Here is a 23,698-nt window from a genome sequence, read left to right as displayed (position 1 = left end):
TTCAAGTTGAAAATCACGTACTTCAATTTAGTAACAAAAAATACCATACACACTGTATATAACAAGAATCTCACGTGACCTTGAGGGTATTATTAATGTCTGCAAGCAGGAGGACGATGACTGAACTCTAATCTTTCTACCATGTGTGGATCTTACCATTACAAAAAAGGGGGTTATGAGGTTCTCTAAGATTTCAGGTGATGATTGGAAACAACCAATAGCTCAGTCCTACGGCTACAACGTGACCGTCGCCATCATTTCGAAGTTTAGCCTGAAGAAGGAAGAAGCTGCGGAAGAAAGTGTGAAACTCTTTACACCAATTCACAAGTACGTGCAAAATCAATTTGATTCATAAGGCCGTTTTGTATAAAACATAAAAAGAAACATTCAACAAATGTTGAACTAACATGTGAAAATAAAAATTGTTTTATGTAGGTCCAAACCGGATGTATTTTATCGTAACTAATTGCCTTTGATAACGTTAAATGCCCTATGCAGACCATTTCACTTAAGTAAGTCCATGTATTCGCCAATGTATTGTATGAATCTTTGTTTTCAATCAATCAGAGACATCTATACAGAAATCGCATCGTTTTAAATAAACAATTTTATTTTACCGCTATTGCTTGGCAATTGTTTCCTCCTACTCAGATTATTTAGGAGGCCATCGCTGATTGTTAGATTCTTTTTAATATTGATTTCTCTAGTAATTCCTGCATTTATTTCATTTTATTAATAATCAAAATCAATATTTTCATTCCTTATTCCTCTTTTAGCGCAGTTTACATTAGAGCACTGTCAAATATTTTTCCTCTTTCTTTAAAATAATACCAGGACGTACGACCCAATGAAAAATAATAATCCGTAAGTATTTTAATATTAATGATCATAATAATGATGATAATGATAATGATGATAATAATAATAATAATAATAATAATAATAATAATAATAATAATAATATACGATATCTTCTCATCAAATAATTATTATTCCGTTCGCGAAACAAATTTCACGTCATGCTTTGATTTTTCTCAGATAAATAATTGACGATCAACTAAATTTGTCTATGACAACACGATGTTATCTATACTAACAATAAATCTGTAACCGACATTTTTTTGAAATATTTGTTTGTATGTTTGTCTGTTGTCTATCTGTCTGGATGTTTGTTATCTTTTCACGCGATAATGGCTGAATCGATTTATATGAAAATTGGAATATAAATTAAGTTCGTTGTAACTTAGATTATAGGCTATATATCTTTCAAAATACTTTATTTAAAAGGGAGCTTATAAGGGGGCCTTAATTAAATAAATCGAAATAGCTCGCTTATTATTAATTTTTATGAAAACTATTACATAACAAAAGTTTCTTTAAAAACGATTTCCGATAAGTTTTATTCTATGCCAAATTTTGATAGGACTAATATTACTATCATGTACAGAAGTACATAATATTTCCGTCCAGGAATTCTGCATTACCATATGGCGAGATATACAGTATATCAGTTTTAAAATAACATTGCTTTTTTATATATTGGCCAGGTCAATTAAAATACGAGTAATAAGAGGTAAAACAAATGACTCTGCGTTTATTTAAGGCGGCCTTGGAGTCCTTGGACAACAATCGGATTAATATACGGATGATATGATGTGTTTATAATATACTAAATATTATTATATTATAAAGAGAGAGTATTTGTGTGTTTGTAGGAGGCAATCTCAGGAAACTATTTAATAGATTTAAATAATTCTTTCATCATTGGAAAGTGTAGTTCCTTTAGATCGACGTAGCCTTTAGTAGTAGGTTATTTTACGACGCTTTATCCACATCTAGGTTATTTAGCGTCTGAATGAGATGAAGGTGATAATGCCGGTGAAATGAGTCCGGGGTCCAGCAACGAAAGTTACCCAGCATTTGCTCATATTGGATTGAGGGAAAACCCCGTAAAAAACCTCAACCAGGTAACTTGCCCCGACCGGGAATCGAACCCGGGCCACCTGGTTTCGCGGCTAGACGTGCTAACCGTTACTCCACCGTAGCCTTTATGTCATTACTGAAGTTCATGAGTGAATGGAGGACTGGGCACAAATGCTTATAAGGTAGGACTAAACAGAACCTTACCCACAGAAAACTTTATATATTGTTGAAATTAATAATTAGCTATATGTACTGCAGTTAAATTTAATGCTATTTGGAGGTACTGCACTGAAATTTGATGTCCGATTTGCGTTCCGTTTTTTAATGAAAGAATGAAAGTCAGAGATGGAATAATTTTACAAATATACACGCGGCACATATTAAGTATTAATTATTCAGTAACATAACAGTACATATTGCTTAATTACGTATTTGGGTGAGCTACGGTAACGTATACCTAATAGGGAAGAGTTCTATGTAGTGCACAATACTCCATTTTGAATAATTAACAAACCCAAATTTTTAGCATGACTTGTGGTTTGTAGGCCATCTCAAACCTCAAACTCCATCACTCTGGGCGCGAGATATTATACACTCTGTCAGTTATGGCCGAATCTATACTAATAATAAATCTGTAGCCGAAATTTTTCTGGTAATTTTCGATTTGTCAAAAATAATTGGTCCTAACATATACAATTAACCACCCTGAAACCGAAAATCGCTTTTTTGAAATTTTTGTTTGTCTGTCTGTCTGTCTGTATGTTTGTTACCTTTTCACGCGATAATGGCTGAACCGATTTAGATGAAAATTGGAATATAAATTAAGTTCGTTGTAACTTAGATTTTAGGCTATATGGCATTCAAAATACATTATTTAAAAGGGGGGTTATAAGGGGGCCTGAATTAAATAAATCGAAATATCTCGCTTATTATTGATTTTTGTGAAAAATGTTACATAACAAAGGTTTCTTTAAAAATAATTTGCGATAAGTTTTATTCCTTGAAAATGTTTGATAGGACTGATATTTAATGAGATAAATTAGTTTTAAAATTAAAATAACTGCCATCTAAGGCCGTGTAATGAATTAAAAAACAAATGACTTCGTCTATAAGGGGCCTTGGACAGCAACAATCGAAAGCTATGAAAGATAGCCTACAGATAATGTTTCTGTGTTTGTATGAAGTAATATCAGAAGCTAAATTAACCGATTTGTATAATTAATTATTATTTCACCATTGGAAAGTGTAGTTTCTCTAGATGGACATAATGCTATATGTGTTATTACAGTAACTTGTGAGTGAATCGAGGACAGGTAAGATTAAAATAGCTTCTTATGCACAGAAAACTTGATAGACTATTCTGTACATTCGTTTCCTGTATTTCCTAAAATAATTTTTATGACCAAATGAGTGGTGTCTAGATCAAAATGATCGCATTTTAATTATGCAAATACAATTTAAATTAAGTAACATAATAAACGATTTATCCTTATATCAAACACGAATGTTCCCTGGATCAAATATCCTATTTTAATTATGTAATTATTTTATATTTATTTCTAACGGGTGCAGTGGAGCGCACGGGTACGGCTAGTGTTACAATAAAAACATTAATAACATAGGCATTTCAGCATAACGTCATACAATAGCAGATGAAACTATGAAGTATTACATAATTGAAATACGACCATTTGGTCTAGGGAGCATCCGTTTTCGTTGCAAGAATAATTCCTCTATGTTTGTAAATTAGTCTTGAATACGTTGCGCTACTGGAAAAGTTTTTCTTCCTGAGATTCAAGAGCCCTCACAACCAATTAAAAACTTAGGTAAGTACTTATAGTAGTACATCCGTTATAAACACACGTTTTAAGTAATATAGGGCAGTACAACACCTTATTTCAAATGGTATCGTTTGGTGTCAAAACCTTCTTCCAGCTGAGAGTAAATAATCTTCAGTTCTTACAAATAAATTCTATTTCAGACGCTGTTAGGTCTAACATAATACCAAGCTTAAAAGTAGAATTAATCGAACTCCAGAAACTATTGCATGGTAATAACAGTTACATTCATAGTTCTAAATACAACTTTGAAAGTAATTCAGGAGCAAACGATTTATAATTGATAATAAATTAATTATTAACTAACAATAACGAAGCTGTATTTGGAAATATAACAGATTTAAGTCAATGATATTTATTTATAACAAGTGCAGCGAAGCGCGCGGGTACGTCTGGTAAGTCCATCTCAAGCTGTATGCGAAAATATGAACTAAACGTTTTAAATTATTCTTTAAAATCGTAGAGCGGATGTAACATCATCTGCCACCTTTGAGGGATGAGATGTGGGAGACTGAAAATAGGGGATAGCGTCATGCATTACAGGCGCCATGTTCGGTTCAAGTTTGTCGAGTTTTCAGAGTTCGAAATTCGCCTGTCGTGTTTGTTCCACTTTCTGATAAAAATATTCGCTGTCTTCCACATCCACCTCTGCATCATTTAACCGCTTAAGGATTTCAGCACAGATCTTACGATCAGTTTTTTTATATTAAATAAAACGAAGTTTGTAATGTTTTGGTTGCCTCTCTCATGTTCTAACATTGCAGGACACTACAGTAGGAGGGAATATCCTTCTTTAATAATAATAATAATAATAATAATAATAATAATAATAATAATAATAATAATAATAATAATAATCATAGCAGCAACGGGTCGAAAACATAGCATTAAACACGAAGGTTATGCCATCATCTCTAAATGTCATAAATTGTATAAGAAAGTTTGTAGATCTGTAATTTAACCACAAACATGGCAACAAATCTACAGCAAAGACCTGCTTCCGATACAGCTTGTCCCTTGGTCGCACTAGACTAGAACGTATTTTAAGTATACTGTTTATCTACAATAATCTCACTAGAGGTTTTGATTATTCTAAAGAAATTCAAATCTCGAGTAGGATTTGAAGTGACTCTTACACGATATGAAGAAAGTATATAAAGATTAGAAGAACTAAGTACTGCAATACAATAAAATATTAATTGACTTACTAAAATAATGAACTGTCTTGGAAAGTAATTTTGTACCAACATCTCATTAGAAATATTCCGCTAGATGGCAGTAGTGCGTTATCAGCTGATCTCGTGAAACCAGTTTGCAGTTGTGGCAATTATACAATCTTCATTGAACTCTATGGACGATTACTAGTCAAGAAGGCTTTGTTGATTCAGTTTCATTGTTATTAAAACAGTTGCGTTCCACTTCAATTATATTAAACAATCACTGATACGTGACTATCCATAATCTCATACAGCAGAAGCTAAAGCATAACATACATAATATAAACAAGATAAATGACAGAAAAGTTTTAATTAAGAAAGATTACATAAACATGAGTCATTTTAAAAGGTACAATTATTATTGAAAGTACAATGTTGGCAAACAAAGAAACAAATGCTAGGGAGGTGATAAAAACAAATGCTTGGGACATGATAAAAGCAAATACTAGGGAGGTGATAAAAATTGTAGGATAAGCAGTAATGATTGGTTGAAACATGTCGTTCTGTACAGCTGTGTAAAATGATTTCGTCTAAGCTATAGGACAGATTTTGTCAATATACGCGGTACTCAACCTGAAACGATAACCATATTATACCGCTGGTGAAGTCACAGGAATATCTTCTGAAAAAAATTAACGGATATTTGAAAAAATGAGAAATAATTATGATTTTGTCGAAAACGCATCTAACAACTTTTGCAAAAAGAAAAAATGACTCATTCTTGTTGTAGTCTTAGCACAGTGGTCGTCAGCACTCGCTGAAATGTGCAAAGTGTACGCGGTGCCGTCCCGTGTGCACCGTCGTGCAGCAGGGAGAGAGAGAGAGCATACCCGCTAGCAGCTACGGAGTGCACCATAGTGCACTGCTTTTTCCGCGGGTAAGAGAGGCTAGCCCCAGCGTGCTCTGTGCTGACGACCCCTGTCTCAGCAGATTAGGAAAACTTTAGTCACGAATAAAAATACAGAAGTACTTCCTTTCAAAACGTATTGCTATAAACAATCAGATTAAACGCCTTATCCCTTTATTGGCATTTAGACGTGTAAAATAAGATTGTATGTAAAAATTAAATCATTCATAACATTTTTAAAAGCAGAGAGACAGGCAATGACACGTTACGCGCGTCAGGGTACGTCGGGGAACAGACTGCTCGACTCACCGGTAGAGGCAGGTTCACAATAAACCGGGAACGGAAACGACAACGAGAACGGGAACGGAAATATTGTTAAAATAAATATATTTAAATGCGAGCATTCACAATTAACTATTGTGAATGCTCACATTTAATTGCATTTATTTTAATATTATTTCCGTTCTCGTTTCCTTTCTCGGTTTATTTGAATCAGCCTTAAGCTGTGACAGCGCGAATGGGCGTTCAGTTTCATTACGGTAGGCCTAAAATTCCCGAGTTGTGTTGTATTACCACACTTGTTACCCTGAACATTATTTGGGTTCGCTATCAGTATGGTGAAGTTTAGTATTGCACAACGGATATTTCTACTTGAGTCACTTCTCCTAACGAGAAATCGCATGACAGTACCGTTCCCAAGTTCCTACGTCAGTGCCGTGACGCTGCAATGCCTCCGAGATAATACAATGCAGTATAACTAAGTTATTCAGAAAATGGCGAGAAACATTGTCCGTTTTTTTTAACAGATAACCACAGAAGAGGGTATTAACAGAGAAGCTTGCAGATATTCAAACAAGAATCGAAACCAGCCCGACGAAATCTTCACGCAGATTGGCGCAAGAGTGTGGTATTTCGAAAAGATCGGCATTACGGCGACTGAAAATGCTACAATTTCATTTATCAATATAAATATATAGCGAAATAATTCCTCTAATTTGGCTTTAACTACAACGTGAGCCAGATCTCTGCGTTCTTCTATTGTTCACCAGTTTCGTTATACAGGGACATCATTTCATTTTTACTAACATTTTTAATATTAACCTGGCTATACCTTTGGATTAATGATTGAGACTCGGAAACACCGTTTACTACCTCCTTCCACGACTGGAGTTCGATGATACTGGCGTAAAATACAAACAAATCACTTTACTAGGCACAGGAAGGAAGAAAAGTAGTTCATCCATTTATGTAAAGTAGGAAATATCGTGATTTTGAGTGTGATAATTTTCATTAGGTTTTGTTTAATCAAAATACAGTACAGTATTTGCAATAAGTGTTTTTACTCACGAACTGAGTTATCCATGCGAACGTATTCATTATGCAGTGTATATTCTATACTGTCTACAGAACATTAGTGTACGATATAGAGAATGAAGTTAAAATGAAAAATAATCATAATATGGATATTTAAACACATTTTTGAAAATGGTGGCCGATCATTTCGATACAGGCTTCAGTTCTTTTGTGCATATTATCGCAGTATAGACTATTGCATCTAATTCCAATTACCAGTTTCGTCCTTCATACTTAGTAACTCATGTTAAAATAATTCTGTACCTACTCTATAAAAGAGTACCTTACGTACTGTAAATTCAGTCTTCACTTCTGCCCGACCCGCAAAGATAAAATTACTCAGACATGCTATCTACTGTCTGTCCAAGTGGTTATGTCGCAGGATCGTAGAAAGGGGGGGGGGGAATCACGTGATAATTAATTACTTAACGAGGCCCTTTTATTTAAGCTATTTTAAACAGTTGCATAATATTACGTAGACGTCCAATTAATTCCTAACAGAAGTTAATGTTTTCAGAAAAGAGCTAAGAAAGCCCAGCCACTAGTCTTTACAGTGGAGCGAGCAGAAGCAGGTGGGGGAAATCGGGATGCGACGTAGACAAACGGACGACAGTACCTGTGCGAAAGTAAGATTCAATATTGGAAGTTTTCGTCACTAGAGAACGCGAACATATTTCTGAAACGTACTATTATCACTAATTCAGTACTGCGGACTTGGTTCTGTGTGGACAGTTGGAACTTCGTTAGTAGAAGGGGTGGGAGTGAAGTACATTCAAAAACTCAGGTACAATAAAAGTTGAAGTAAAAATAAAATGATGTCCCTGTATTACGATATACTGTCTGAGGAGGGAAATTAGATGTGCATCGTCAATAACATTTAGAGATACCGTCGCTCTTAATGAAGTTCATTTTCGACAATATTTGATCACATACATATGCAGAATCAAACACAGAACTCATACGCGCTTTGTGATTGTTTTTAATACAGAAGTATTCATTTTCCCGTTGTTCTGTAACTTTCATTTTCCGAATGACATTGCGCTGAATTCCACCACTAGACAGTGAATACAAACCCGCTATACATTATCATGTGAATGACCCATGGGATTGAAGGAAGGGATGAATTACGTAATTTGACTGGCGCTCATTTCTGCATCCCTGGTATTTGTTACCACACCGTTCAATAAAAATGGATAGTGATGAAACGCGGAAATCTCTTCAGGTCAAAGGCATCCAGAATTTGAGGTTGTCTTATATTAAATATAAAACAACCCGTATAACTGTAACAAGCAGTTAACGTAGCCTTGAGGATTTTGTTACCTAATAATGAATACAGTGTACACAAATATTGCTTGCGTGTACTCATCTCTAATTGTTACTTTCTTGTGTAGGCCCTATCTGTTTTTCTGAATCTGCCGGGAGTCTCGATTATGCAACATGACAGTGTTTCAATGTTATTTTAAGGACAAAATGTGGTCTTTTAGGAAATGTTTTGGATTAACCTACATCTCACTGTTGTGGCTGCAATGTGAAGGTCGCCAATATTCACAAGACCTTAGTCTGAAGACAAGAGAGGTTGTGAAAGGAAGTGTATACAGAAATGTTGACATTAATTCGTAAGTATATAGATATTGTATTCACAAAATCTCTTTTACTTAACAAGCGATGTTGTCTGAAGTAGTTAAAATTTGTTTTACATAAACTGGTTTAACTTTTATCGAAACAAATCCACTCTGACGAAGCGTAACATGAAGCTAACTTTACAACTTATCATAAGCAATTCGACACGTGTATTTCAGGCATTCGTATATGAAGAGTCCACTGCAAGAATGATGGATGTCATTTGGAATACATTTTGCAGGAGAAGCAATTGAAAGTTTGAAATGCTTAGCGCTCAAAGCTTAACTGTGATTTTCCGATCATTACTGGACAATGATTATCAGTGTTAATGCCTATAACTCTCTATGTGCATTCTATATGTCTTAAGCTATGCATTGACAGTCTTGGTTCATAATCGACAAGAAAGTGACATCCATCATTTTTGCAGTGGACTCTTCATATGCTATCCTATTTGTTTTTCATTACACAAATTGTAAGGAGAAGGAACTGTAATGACGTAAATAGTCCATTTCATTGTCTTCTCGGAAATACTATATCTCTCGCGCATCCCTATTTTCAAGCATGCTCTGTCTTCATGTGTATACACATTTCACCTGAACTACTGGACAAATTTGATAAAAAAATGCGGTAGTAATTTGATAGTAAATGTAACATAGAATAATGGACACGAAATAAAGTCATTATTCCTGATAAAATTTCACGAATTTTCAGAGAATGGCACAAAATGGTGATTTAGTTGGAAATGCATCCAAATAGGCTATTTTCCTCAAAGTATCCATTTTACATAAAATGTGACAAATGACATGATTTGCAAATTCTCACTTCTTCATAAGTCTTAGAAACCTTTTTTCAGTATTATATTATGTCGCCAGTCCAAAATTTTTAATTCTGGGACGTATGTCAAAGCACGTTTGAGTAGCTAAACGCAGGTTGTGAACTGTGGATTCGATTAACAATAAACGAAGAATGCTTGTATTATTATTATTATTATTATTATTATTATCTTTTCTATTTGTATTATTTTTATTAGTCTATTATTATTATTATTATTATTATTATTATTATTATTATTACTACCATTTCAATTTTATTAACAGTACAGTATATAAAAATTAATAATAAACAAATAAAATGAATAATAAACTATTATTATTACTATTAGTACTACTACTACTACTGAAATTCTATCACCACGGCATGGCGCATCCTCAGGTTGCAAATAGAGGAGACAGCATCCAGATACGAACGATAGCTGTGAATATATTGAATAAATAGTCGTGGACAGCTGATAAGGGGTGGTCCTCCAGCTTGGGGGTTGAGCGAAGGGCTAACAACTCATCACCGTAAACAACAGCTTGTTACGAAACCACACAATAAGCCTCGGAATGGGACTGATTCTCTGGCACGACCACAGCAAAGAAATAAGGTTATGAGATTTGGTACTTAGAACGTAACTAGTCTTTATAGAACAGAACGGGTAACATTAGTAGCAAAAGAACTCGCTAGATACAGAATAAACTTCGTGGGAGTACAAGAGGTTAGGTTAGATGGGAATGGCACATCACAAATAGATTACTTGTATTATGGGGAAGGAAACAATCACCATTAGGAACAGAATTCTTTGATCATAAAAGAATAAAATAAGCAGTAAAAAAGGTCCAATTTAACAGTAACAGGATATCGTATATAGTACTTATGGGTAGATGGTACGATATATTACTACAGAAGAGAAAGACGACCATACAAAGGATATCTTGTATGAGGAATTGGAACACACTTTTGATCAGTTATCTAGATATCACATGAAAATTATATTGGGTGAGTTCAATGCAATAGTAGGACGGGAGGATATTTTTAAACCAAATATTGGAAAAGAGAGACTACACGTAACTAGTAATGATAATGGAGTTAGGTTAGTCAACTTTGCCACATCAAACAAATACTACATTCCCCCATAACGGTATCCTTATTGAATATGGTATTCCCAAGGAACTAGTTCGATTAATTAAAATGTGTCTCAGTGAAACGTACAGCAGAGTCAGTATAGGCCAGCTTCTGTCTGATGTTTTTCCAATTCTCTGCGGGCTAAAGCAAGGAGATGCACTATCACATTTACCTTTTAAATGCAATACATAATAATTTTAAGGCAAATGCCTATAATGCATAAACTCTAAAGTATCCTAAATAGTGTTTAACACCTTTTTTTAATTTACTTCCCTACAAATACGTAATCTTTTCTTAATTTCACCTGGACACAGAGTGGCTTAATTTTAAAAGTCGTCTATGTGACTGTGAGGTTATCGGTGCTCCTCCTTAGTCCCGTTTTCCTCGCGGACAAACGACATTCTTTTGTAACTTCTGCTAACACTACAACGTGTGTGTAGACCTACTCTTTGGCCTTCTCGTTCTCCCGACCTCACTTCACTTCATTATTATTAACTGAGACGACTTTGAAGATTCACTTGAAAGAGAGAAGATCCGTAGCTCGAGTTCTTGCAGCTACTGCCTCTTTACAACTGATGAATAGAGTCTTTAAACGTGTGAGACCAGCCATGACACGTCGATACAGAGCGTGTATTGAAACAGAAAGCCACACATTTGAACAGTTTTTGTAGGAGCTCACAATAAGAAGTGAAATGTAATCCTTTCGTTCTCAATAATATCAAAACGTTTTGTATTTCTTGTCCTTCACAGGAAGACTACTCAATATTAGTTTCAGATCTAGTGTAACTTAAAAAGATTTTTGTATTGGTCTCTGCTATTATTCTAAGAACTTTGAGAACTGAATTTTGTTACATTACATACAGTAGTAACAATAATAATAAAAAAATAATAATAACAATGATTATTACCGCTATTATTATGCTATTATTTTGTTTTCATTATTATTACTATTTTTACTACTACTACTACTACTACTACTACTACTACTACTACTACTACTACTACTACTACTACTATTATTATTATTATTATTATTATTATTATTATTATTATTATTTACTCTCTTTCAGGGGAGTGCTAGAATTTTGTCAGTTTACAATTTCTTTGCATTGTATTATTATTATTGTTGTTATCCCACATAAATCGAATTACTGTTTTACTCTACAGATACGTCCGTGTTCCTCGTCCATCTACTGGGGCTGCTCAGCTTTCTGGTCTACATTCCTTCAACAGATGGCGGTGAAGCAACATTTATTAACTCTAGCTGCCCTGTAGAAATCATTCACACTGTCAGCCCTTACTGGACTTCAAACGATACAGATAAGGGTGAACTGGAGAAAGCGCTGCAAGACATTGTGGAAGTCATAGCCTTACAGGAAGAAACTCTGAACTCTCTATTACTGAACGTATCAAACTTCAATCAAAGTGAAGAACAAACTGCGATGAACCAGAAAGAAGTCTTTCCTGAACTTCTTTATGATTTCGTGAAGTTGTCGCATGAAGAAGAAGGTGTACTCACTCATCCAAATCAAAGTCACTATGCTGAAGTTGGAAACAATGATACTGAAGAGTATGAGAAATATCTGCGGATAATACGGGATAAAACACAACACATGGACCATATGGTAAATATACTGGAGATTAATCTGCAGCTCTTTGAACCAGACGTTGGCCTCACTAAAGAAACAAAACAAATCAATAACACTTCTGAGGTGAATTCAATGAGGGGCGTTATTGATAACTACAGATCGTGTATTAAGTTATTAAATTCCACTATTGAGGACATGAGTGAGATTTTAAACGTAGAGTATTTTGTTGAATTTCGAATGAAATTTCATCTTCACTGCCACAAATTATGTGAAACATTGAACGATCACCACGATGATGGAAACAGCAAACTGGGCGTGTTGTTCTTAACTATGGGAATTGTCTTCTTCATTTTAGGAGTTATAGGAAACAGTGTCTTGCTGCTTATTTTCTCAAGGCACAAGGAGATGCGTACCGTTCCCAACTTAATAATATTAAATTTGACTATAACAGACATTTTGAATATCTTGTGCAACAATCTATTATTTTATTTATTCCAACTTAGTGAGTATTGGATCTTTGGTATTATAATGTGCCAGATGTATTTACTGGTGTGTTACACGGTTGTTTATGCCAGCATTTATTCAGTACTAGCCATGTACGTTCAGCGATGTGTAGTTCTGACGCGTATTTCGAACCCTCAAGCCTCCAGCCGTCCAACACGTAGGAAACTCTATTGTGCACTCATGTTAATAATAGTTTGGGTAATTTCAATTATTCTAGCCATCTATCCACTTGGATATACCATCACAGATAAAGGCTGTGGTACGGACTGGGATAATAGAGATTTTATGAGAACCTTCAGGTTAAGAGAACTATTTCTTATCTTTGTGATTCCTTTCATTGTAATAGCCATTTCGTCTTGTCTAACCGCTCGTGTGCTGAATCGCAGCATCCCCGGTGAAAGCATTGGCCTTGAAGAAGTGAGAAGGGGGAGAGTACTAAGCTCGAAAGTAATCATTGCTCTCACATTTGTCTTCACTTTTTCCTACGGTACACATAATGTTCTCTTGTGCATTAACGAATATCTTATCGACACCCCCAACAAATTAAGACTGACCACATTCATTACTTACATTCTAACCTTTGCTAATGCTTGTTTTAACCCCATAGCTCTGTTTGTGACAAGTAGCACATTCAGACGATACATGAAGAAGTATTTATTATTTTGGAAATCCTCGAGTAATTCTAAAATAAACGCGGTCACACATGCCGCTAATGTAAAAACTCAAAACACCCGTGTGTGAGAATTGTACTCCGAATATTTTTAAAAGTGTTATTCGTGGAATTGAAGAATATTCTTATGAATGATTTTATCTTGACAACATAATATTATCATGCACGTCTCATTTTTTTAGGCCTATTGCAATTGCATAGAATACAATTGTGTGTGTTATAATTTTAATAGGCTATCTTTCGCACTGTGCAATATATTTTGTAAGGATATTAGCAGCAATTCCTTCATCAAAATTTGTTTTGTTCTGTCTCGCTGAGTGTTAAGGGAAGAGAATTGTTAAATATGTTGAAAAACGGTAAATTTTTATTTTTCCTTTAAAATATTTTGGTGTGTGAAAAATGCATTACATAAAATGTAATACAGGTACGCATTTATGGCCTTGCCTGGAATGTTGTAATAGGCGGAGATAGAATGATTTGCTTGGGATGGCACACCAGGATGATAAAACAGGCTGATTTACAAAAATACGAACCAGTACTCTTATCATGAACACATGAATGTGCCTTCAAGCACAAAAAAATGAATAAATATACATCCATAATGAAAAAATAAACGTTCATTATAACCTCTGAAACCTATATCTTGCTTAGCTATAGTCCCGTCGCTCTAATTTCCGGCAGCCAATCGCGTTGCAGGTCGGCTACATTTAAACGTGTGCGTCTTGTGATTCGCTGATTCATTTCTTAAGCCTCGATATATACTTAATATAATCGCCAGCCATTTTAGCTCTTTTTTTTTTTTTTTTTTTTTTTTTTTTTTTTTTTTTTTTTTTTTGGCGTTCGCAGAAAGCACACGAAGACGTTATTTGCCGCTCAATTATTTGCTGAATTACAGTGCGTTTGATTTATTATCATAGGAGCTACGACATGACAATGTTTAACGGTGTGGCAAATAGATTCCTCGTATGGTAGCTCGGCAATGTGAGAACAAAAATGGCGAACGATACTATCTACCTACTACTACTAGTAGATTTTATAGAGCCTTTACTTTCTAATACGTAAGCAAAGGTGCGGAGTCACGCCGGAAATAACAGCGTCGGGACTATAACAAGAAAACCGTCCCAGTTCGTATAGATTGAATTTAATTAAAATGCATATTTAGCTCATTTTCGTTCGTTAAGCGACGTGGTGATAGTCGTTCGTTTCGCTTCTTCCTCGTTTACGAAATATGAGTTGTAAATCGATGCTACTTATGCCGCTTCTTGCTCGCACTCGGATCCTCATAGCTCAGCGACACCGTATCACAGCTCTCGAATTAATGCTCTAGTCTATTTGTTTTCTCTTAACTCATGTTAATGAAATAGCAGTGCAAGCTGGAAATTTTGAAAGACAACTGTACATACTATGCTTTCAAGAACCGAAAGGGGGATTTGGACCTAAACTAAAACTACGTGTAGACAATTATAAGCCATTTAATGTCGTGGTCGATGCAAGTAGTTCCGGTAAACTGACAAAAAAGGTCACGTGAGAGGTTGGTTGAGATGTAGACTATTAATTCTCCCGGATGTTATCCACTGTAAGATGAGACGCACTGCTACTTCTGAATTCCAGGAGTGGTCAGATAGATGACACTATTTACTGATGAAGTAAACAATAGGTACATTAAGTGTTAAGACAATTAAAACGCAAATTATCCCCCCATAAATTACAAAATTTTTACAATCCTTGGATGAGTTTTCTTGGGCAATATAAAATTGTAATTCGAAGGCTAGAAGAGTATTTCGAACATAAAATTATATGTCAAAACATTCCAGACACACTGAACGATAAGGCTTCATAATGACATTCCATTCTGTTGTGTATCAACAGTTTCATTCACATGTCTTCAAAGACAACAGACATGCTGATATATGTGTGCAAGAGGTGTGGATGTGTGATGGAGAACCACGCGAGGAAGATTGATAACGTTCTTGCAACAATGTTGCACACTGAAAGGTAGGTCTGTGTGGGTGCGTGCGTGTGTGGGTTTTTTTTTTTTTTTTTTTTTTTTTTTGCAGAAGAGTGTGAAAAACCAGCATATATAAAATGTTAGTACTGTTCAATGGCTCTTTGTTCCGACCACTTCATTTCGAACCTCAATATCATATTTAAGGTGAATCACAAAGTTAATACATATTTTAAATTCAAATTTAATTTATATTTCAGCAAGAGTAGTATTCTATTAAAGTCGGTTAAGAGAAAAAGAAAACAGAAAAGTGTTCATTGATTAAAGTTCTCGTTAACACTTTGTTGAAAACATAAAATTTACTCTGTCACACGTTAAAAGTGTTAAAATTGTTAAAAAGGTATTTACCTTCGACAGACGGCCCGTTTCTACGCTATTTGCCGTCGTCTTCAGTGTCTCTTGAACCACTGCTGATTTTGGCTCTGCGATGTGCAGTTGTCGATGGTAGGGGTGGGGGTGTGTTGCTCCTATGGTGGGGGTTGGTTGTCTGTATGCTATGAAAAGTGTTTTTAATGATAAGCTCACCAGAAACTTTAATATGTATATCATGATCATGATGGTATTCAAAATTCTTCTTATCTTAAGGTACACAAACTGTGCTACTTACCCTAAATGAGGCACATTTAAATAAATTCTCCTTGCGTATTTTTTTTTTTAACAATTTCTCACGCAACTTCATGGCTCGCCTTCTCATGAATTCCGGCCTGGTTGTTGTATTTTTTTTATTGTTGGTTGTATTTAATTTATTTGTATCATAAAACTTGCTTAGTTTTATCAGTTGTTTAGCATGATCAGCACCTGCCAAGGGATAGATTGTAAATAGTAATGATGAATTTTAAGTCGAAATTGCACATTATATATCGACGGGCCAGATCAAAAGGGGAAATTTAAAGTTTTGCGTTTCAGATTGGAATGATGTTTTATATACAGGCAGTGAAACGTTACCGCACTATACAAGGGATGTGTTTGTTAAGCGCACTTTATTACGTAGTGTTGCACTACTACCCTTGTTATTAAACATTATTTGTGTTATTTGTGATTTCACTCGTCAACTAAACACTCCGTACGCTTCCCGCTGTCTTCGCACTCCATCCCCATCACTCGGGAACTTTAGGCCTATTGTAATAAGTTAGAAATTTATTTTTTCAGTCGTTGACTTTACTACTTTATATATTTTGTTAGGTGTTAACCTTTACATAATAAGTTGTGTGATGTAGGAACGTTTTCGTTGAGCATGTCAACATCATCAGATACAAACTGTCATTTTGCAATATCAATACTCTCAGTGTTATCTACACAATCTACACATACAATACATGTTTACTATCATATGGGGATAAAACCTTTAAAAATTATATGAATTAGTTTTATAATGTTCAATTGTGGATACCCCAAATGTCAACAATTAAAATATACTTATATTACCATGGATATATTTTTTGCAAGTCATCACATGTCAACAATATTATTATGAGCGATGTAATGATATGAGACTAAAAGTGAGATTAAAATATAAAAATGAGCTAACTCTATTCAATGCTTTACTATGCATGTGAGGATTGCAAATTACAATGTTTGTTACAAGGTATTCACTTTTCCATATCATGGTTTTTTTTTTTTTTACCTTGGGGATTTAGTGAAGTGAATTTTTAATGGCAGGCAGAGTAACTATCTCATGCCCCCATGTTTTAGATTGCTAACAGTGCACTTCATTAGAACCAGGTACCCAGCTTCGAAGCCGTTAGCCCTGTGAACTTACAATATATTTATGTTCCCCCATTATCATAATTCAGGGTTGTTATCTAAGAAATTAGCAAGTTCTTTGTGATAGTAGAAGAGAAAGAGTGGGGGAAGGGAAGTGGTCCGCGGCCCATTTCTTTTAGGGCTCATCCCGACATTTATCTATTGCTCAAGGGAAACCACGGAAAAACCCAGAGCAGGACGAGATGTCGTGCTGACGACAAGCCAATTGGCTATAGTGGGGTCGGAATATGTTCAGGTGGGAGGTTTTAGTTTAATCATGATTCAAAGTACAAATACATTAAAGGTACATAAAAATTGTTTGCAATAAGAGCAATCCATCTATGCTGCCAATAACGTGATGACCCTGAAACAGAGAAATAATATTATTAGTGCATTAATAGCCTTGTCTGTGTGTAGAGTCAAGTGGTTAATTAGTGTTCAAGTTGGTATTCGTCTTGTAAGTTGTCGTTCCAAGCTAGAGGGTGGAGTACACTCTTAGGTCTTTTATGTTTGTCTAACGCAGGATTGTAATTTCCTAATGAAGAAATTAGTGGGTTTGTACTGCTGTACGACTTGGTGTACGTGCAGAAGGCTTGATTTGAAATAAATTCTTGAATTGTCGGAATTTCTAGTTCTTCATGAATCAATCTAACAGGAGTTACTCTAGGAAGTCCTGTGATGAATCTTAAAATTTTGTTTTGGAAAACTTGTAATTTTTTACGGACTGTAATAGGTGCTCCATATCATGGTGTAAGATTCTAGCCTGTTATAACTGCCTATATTTTGCAGATCTTGGTGTTATTATTTATGACAATATGTTGGGTTTAAATTGTTTATAGTGAATTAGATGCTGGCGTATGTTCTGTTGTTGCTCATGTTACGGGATGATTATTCAATCCAGTAGTGATGTTGTAGAAGTTTATTTAACATGGTGTGAATCGAATGTATGAAATCGTTGTTGTAGAAGTGTTTTCTTTGGATGTTGGTCGTGTACTGGTTAAGTGGAGACTATTGTAATAAACTGAACGCCCGCCATTGCTGCTCCAGCTTACCGGTGAGTCGAGCAATGGATTGCGGGCAATATGTTCCCCGACGTCCCCTGCATAGTGAGGTAACTTCTCACTGCCTCTCTCTATATACAAATGTATATAATGCAATTAATATCATCTTCGTTTTAAATTTGTAATACATTATATATGAAACATCATTAACAGAATTTGAAGTCATTTCAATGATACTTGGATTTTTCACAGCAACATTAAAATTTAAAATATAGTTTTCCAAAACTTTAAATTCTGAGTTGCTTCCCTTTTCAACTAGCCCGTCGAATCATACAGGGACATCATTTTATTTTTACTTCAATTTTTATTGTACCTGAGTTTTTTAATGTACTTCACTCCCACCCCTTCTACTAGTAAACTTCCAACCGCCCAAGGCCGCGTATGCAGTTAGTGAGTATAGTACGTTCCAGAAATATGTTCGCGTTTTCCAGTGACGAAAGAGCAATCAATATTGAATCATATTTTCGCACAGGTACTGTCGTCCGTTTCCCTACGTTGCATCCCGGTTTCTCCCATCTGCTTCTGTTCGCCCCTCTGTAAAGTCTAGTGGCTGGGCTGTCTTAGCTCTTTTCTGAAAACATTAATTTCTGTTAGGAATTGGACGTCTACGTAATGTTATACAACTGTTTAAAATAACTTAAATAAAAGGGCCTCGTTAAGTAATTAACTGTCACGTGATCCCCCCTTTCTACGACCCTGCGACAAAACCACTTGAACGGACTGTAGATAACATTTCTGAGTAATTTTATCTTTTCGGATCGGGCAGAAGTGAAGATTAAATTTACAGTACGTAAGGTACTCTTTTATAGAGTAGGTATAGAATTATTTCAACATGAGTTACTCGTACGAAGGACGAAACTGGTAATTGAAATTAGGTACAATAGTCTATATTGCGATAATATGCACAAAAGAACTGAAGCCTGTATCGAAATGAACGGCCACCATTTTCAAAAATGTGTTTAAATATCCATATTATGATTATTTTTCAATTTAACTTCATTCTCTATATTGTACGCTAATGTGCTGTAGACAGTATAATATACACTGCATAATGAATACATCCACATGGACAGCTCAGTTCGTGAGTAAAAACACTTATTGTTAATACTGTACTGTATTTTTATTAAACAAAAACCTAATGAAAATTATCAAACTCAAAATTGCGATATTTCCTAGTTTACATAAATGGATGAACTACTTTTTTCCCCTCCTATACCTAGTAAAGTGATTTGTATTTTACGCCAGTATCATCGAAATCCAGTCTTAGAAGGGGGAGCAAGCGGTGTTTCCGGTTCTAGACCTTTAATCCAAAGATATAGCCAGGTTAATATTAAAAATGTTAGTAAAAATAAAATGATGTTCCTGTATATATCTATAATTAAAAAGAAAGCAGCTGCATGATTTAGAAAAAAAAAGGAGAATTAAATTTTAATGAATTGAACCTTATAAAATTAAACACTTAATCTTTGATATAGCTATGCACACGATGCATATTTTCATAATGTCGCTGCACATTTCTTATTTTATCAAGCTAGTAATACATTTTGCCACAGCAAACATCTAATGATCAGCTAAGACGATGAATTTATACAAAAATGTAAAAACAAAATTGATACTCATAAAATTTTCCCCTGTTAAATGTAATAAATATACTGGAACAAAATTATGAAACAATTCTAACAATTTACATTTAATAAGTTCTCTAGTGTAAGAATTACTGCTGTAAATATGCTGGATTAAAAATGTATAAAATTGTATCCTTAAAACTTGGCTCTTGCATAAGTTTCTATAAATTTTCACAAACTTGAGTATGTGTAAATTATGTCACTTTAAAGGTTTGTCAATTTCCTCTTTGATTGCTAATGTCTATTATTAGGTTCTGATACAAATTCTTATCACAACTGAAGAGAACAGGGCTGGCCAAGCAGTGGGACCATCCCTTCCAATCCATCTACCTCGAAAATGGTGATCTAACAATATTGAAGTACTGGAAGTTTGAAATGTGCTGGAGCACAGTCTAGTTAACACCATAGATGCCTCGCCACCCAGGTCCCCAGACCTAACACCATTGGACTTCTTTCTCTGGGACTGCATAAAGGAGAAAGTGTACCAAACAGAGATAGCAAGCATATATCTTGATGTCATCTATCATCTGATATCTTCTTCTGCCCCGAACTCTTCTCCCGTTCACTATTCCTTCCCGTGCATCATTCAGTAGGCAGTTTCTTCTCAGTCAGTGATCCAATCAATTCCTTTTCCTCTTCATAACCAGTTTCAGCATCATTCTTACTTCTCCCACTCTGTCCTATACAACTTAATTTCTTATTCTGTCTGTCCACTTCACACGTTTCATATCTACATTTCAAATGCTTCTAGTCGCTTCTCTTCATTTCATTGCAATGTTCATTTTTCTGCCCCATACAATGCCACACTTCATACAAAACACTTCACTACTCTTTTCCTTAGTTCTTTTTCTAGAGGTCCGCAGAAGATGTTCTTTTTTATTAAAAGCTTCCTTTACCATTAGTATCTTCCCTTTCACTTCTTGGCTGCAGAATGTCCTGTACAGCATCCCTTATTTCCTATTTAATTTTTGCACACTTTTACTGACTTAATCTGTACATAAAATGAGAAATTACGGAGCTCATACATAACTTCGAAACGTTGGATGTTTCTGTAAGACATGCTGCATCTATCCCACATGTTGATGTGTTTAATAAGATAACAAGAAAGCTTGATATGACTGTTATAGTTAAAACTATACTCAGAAAAACTTTATTTACTCGTCTGAAGTTTGTTAATAAATGCCATTTCACGTTTAAACTAATAAATTAAGTAAAAGTTAAAATAAAAATATAATAATTTTACCGTACCGGGAGGCGAACTCACAACCTCTGGTACGGATGTCAGACTTCTTACCACTGGGCCACACACTGCTCGTAAGGTTTACTACATTATAGACGGACGACTTTCAATGAAGAGACACCACAGCAATTCCTTGCAGTGCGTTACGTTTACACGAGTGAACCGCGCGATAGAACTTAGCATTTCTGTCGACCAAGAGTCGGCCCATTCTTTTTGCCGCTAAGTGTACATACATGGATGGCACATTTTATGACACATAGAAAGAATTCAAGAATTACAAAAATTGCCCAACACAAAATAAAATTGTCTTTTTTTACTGTAGTTAGGAAGACAAGATTTCTTTCCCTTTCTGCTATATCAGGTAAAATTGTTTGAGTAGAATGAATGCGTAACACTACTTCCAACGCAACATCGGAGAAACATGACCTAGTTTTACTCTTATTCAGGTTCATGACTGGTAACATGTGTTCGCAATGATAGGTAGAGCCAAACATAACAATTAACTTGCATGTAATGCGTGGATAAGCGGAAACTCTTTTTGTTCCAAGTTCTTATAAAACGCAACGAGGCCGCCTGGAATATTGTAATATCTATCTTTCAAAATTGTGTGACACTGAAGCCTTATCAATTCTCTTTGGAATTTGACTGGAGCCTGCTCAACATTAACAGAAAAGAGTGTCATAAAATGTTCACAAAGTTCCTACACGCGGCAACAGATCGTTTGTGGAGAGAGAGAGAGAGAGAGAGAGAGAGAGAGAGAGAGAGAGAGAGAGAGAGAGAGAGAGAGCGAGAGAGAGAGAGAGACTAAAGGTGCTATTCATAGACATTTCGCATCTCACGCTACAAGCATGCTAAACTAGTCCCAGCTATCCACTGGTTACTAGTACAGAATTCAAATCATATCATATCGCTAACACTGGTTTATGAATACGAAAAACGCTGATAATCCACCGGAAGCCCGGGCTGAGAATGTCTATGAATACGGCCCTAATTGTCTCAAATAACGTCACCAGGAAAGTACATAATATCTCTGAAGCTGAAATCATGCACTCCTTTACAAACATTCCTTCCGTAAATTGCCGGCTACTTTTGGCGATATTTAGGGCAACAATATAGCTTGCATGCACAGCTCTTTCGGAACTTGGCTCAATGTGCTGCGAAAGAAAGGCAAAATTAATTTTTAATGACATTGTAACTATACAAAAAATACATACATAGTTAAACGGACAGAAAATCCTTTAATAGTTTTTATGCTCGACCATGCCAAAATGTAGTAATTATACACCTGGTAGTAGCCCTTTAATGCATGTCATTAAAGTACACGTACTCATTAAAGGTCAGGTCTTTCAGCCAATGACGACTCAGGTTACAACTGTTCAGCCAATGACAGATCAGCTTTCTACCGTTATAAAACCGCAAGTATCGATTATTCTCGGATATGCAATCGAAAGAGAATTAGCGAAAAGTCACGGAGACTGGAAATCCAATACTGTCGCAGAAGGTTATGTTCTGTTACTATAATAATTAGCGTTAATTGTAAATAATATTCAAATAAATTCAATTTGTCATCTCGTTTTTCAATATCTAATTTTATTTCAATGTTATCTCTGTAGGTTCTTATGGCATAGCAAGGTCAATGTGCACATCTGTTCCTCGAAAAAACTCAATACTTTCGCGTCTGCGCACATCTCACAACATACGGGACATTGCTCCAGGTCAGATACAATAAAATTAATAATATCAAGTTAGAAATATGGTCGAGCATAAAAAGTCGTATCAAACTCGCCTATAATGGTAATTAAGAAGCTCGTATGAAAATTATAAAACTCGCTTGCGCTCGTTTCATAAATATCCATACTCACTTCTTAATTACCTTCATTATAGGCTCGTTGCATAATGTACTATACAAACGCTTTTATAATAATCCCCATAACTACATTGTTGACAACTGTTCAAAATAAACTTACTATAACCTAACCATTAATTTAATTATATTGCTCTTAGAGTACTTAATTAGTTGAAATTATGTTTATCTCGTCGTAAGAAGACTGCATTTAGACCTTTAGTTTCGTTATTAATGCCTTCCTCTCTTCGCCGATAATATGAGCGTGGGTATCAGAATGTTTAACTTCAAGGATGACGCTCAATTTTGTACGTTTTTGCCGTACATTGATATGGCATATTGAACATTGTTGTCGTCAGATTAGACAAGGTACAAGCTCTCAAAAGAGGGATTAAACCCTGAACCGACTGTCGACGCACTTCTCTTCATTCTTATTCAAAACAGTTAAGCACAAACGATAGTACACCATATGGATGAATGAATGATGTAACGCATAATCCTGAAATTCCTGCAGGATATCAGCGAACAGACGAGAAGAGTTGATGATCGCATGCATTCGTACACCACCACAGCCTCAGCGACAGAGGGGAGTGGGAGTCCGCCAGGGCAGACACAGGGCAGCGTCCGGGCGCCCTAGCCCTCACACGCTGTGTTGGAATGGTCTGCTGTATATAAC

General features: G+C 35.3%; 1 protein-coding gene across 1 annotated transcript; it reads left to right on the top strand.

Moving 5' to 3' along the window:
* Positions 1 to 222: 222 nt before the first annotated feature.
* Positions 223 to 14,323, top strand: LOC138714825 (gastrin-releasing peptide receptor-like). Its single transcript, XM_069846997.1, has 3 exons — positions 223 to 327; positions 8,663 to 8,794; positions 11,910 to 14,323. The coding sequence occupies exons 2-3, from the start codon at positions 8,779 to 8,781 to the stop codon at positions 13,574 to 13,576; spliced, it is 1,683 nt and encodes a 560-aa protein (XP_069703098.1). The 5' UTR covers positions 223 to 327; positions 8,663 to 8,778; the 3' UTR covers positions 13,577 to 14,323.
* The last annotated feature ends 9,375 nt before the right edge of the window (positions 14,324 to 23,698 follow it).

The sequence above is a fragment of the Periplaneta americana genome, chromosome 2 (genome assembly GCF_040183065.1).
Source record: "Periplaneta americana isolate PAMFEO1 chromosome 2, P.americana_PAMFEO1_priV1, whole genome shotgun sequence".
Lineage (NCBI taxonomy): Eukaryota > Metazoa > Arthropoda > Insecta > Blattodea > Blattidae > Periplaneta > Periplaneta americana.
Note: the sequence above shows the minus strand (reverse complement) of the source record. Positions and strands in the feature narration are given on the sequence as shown.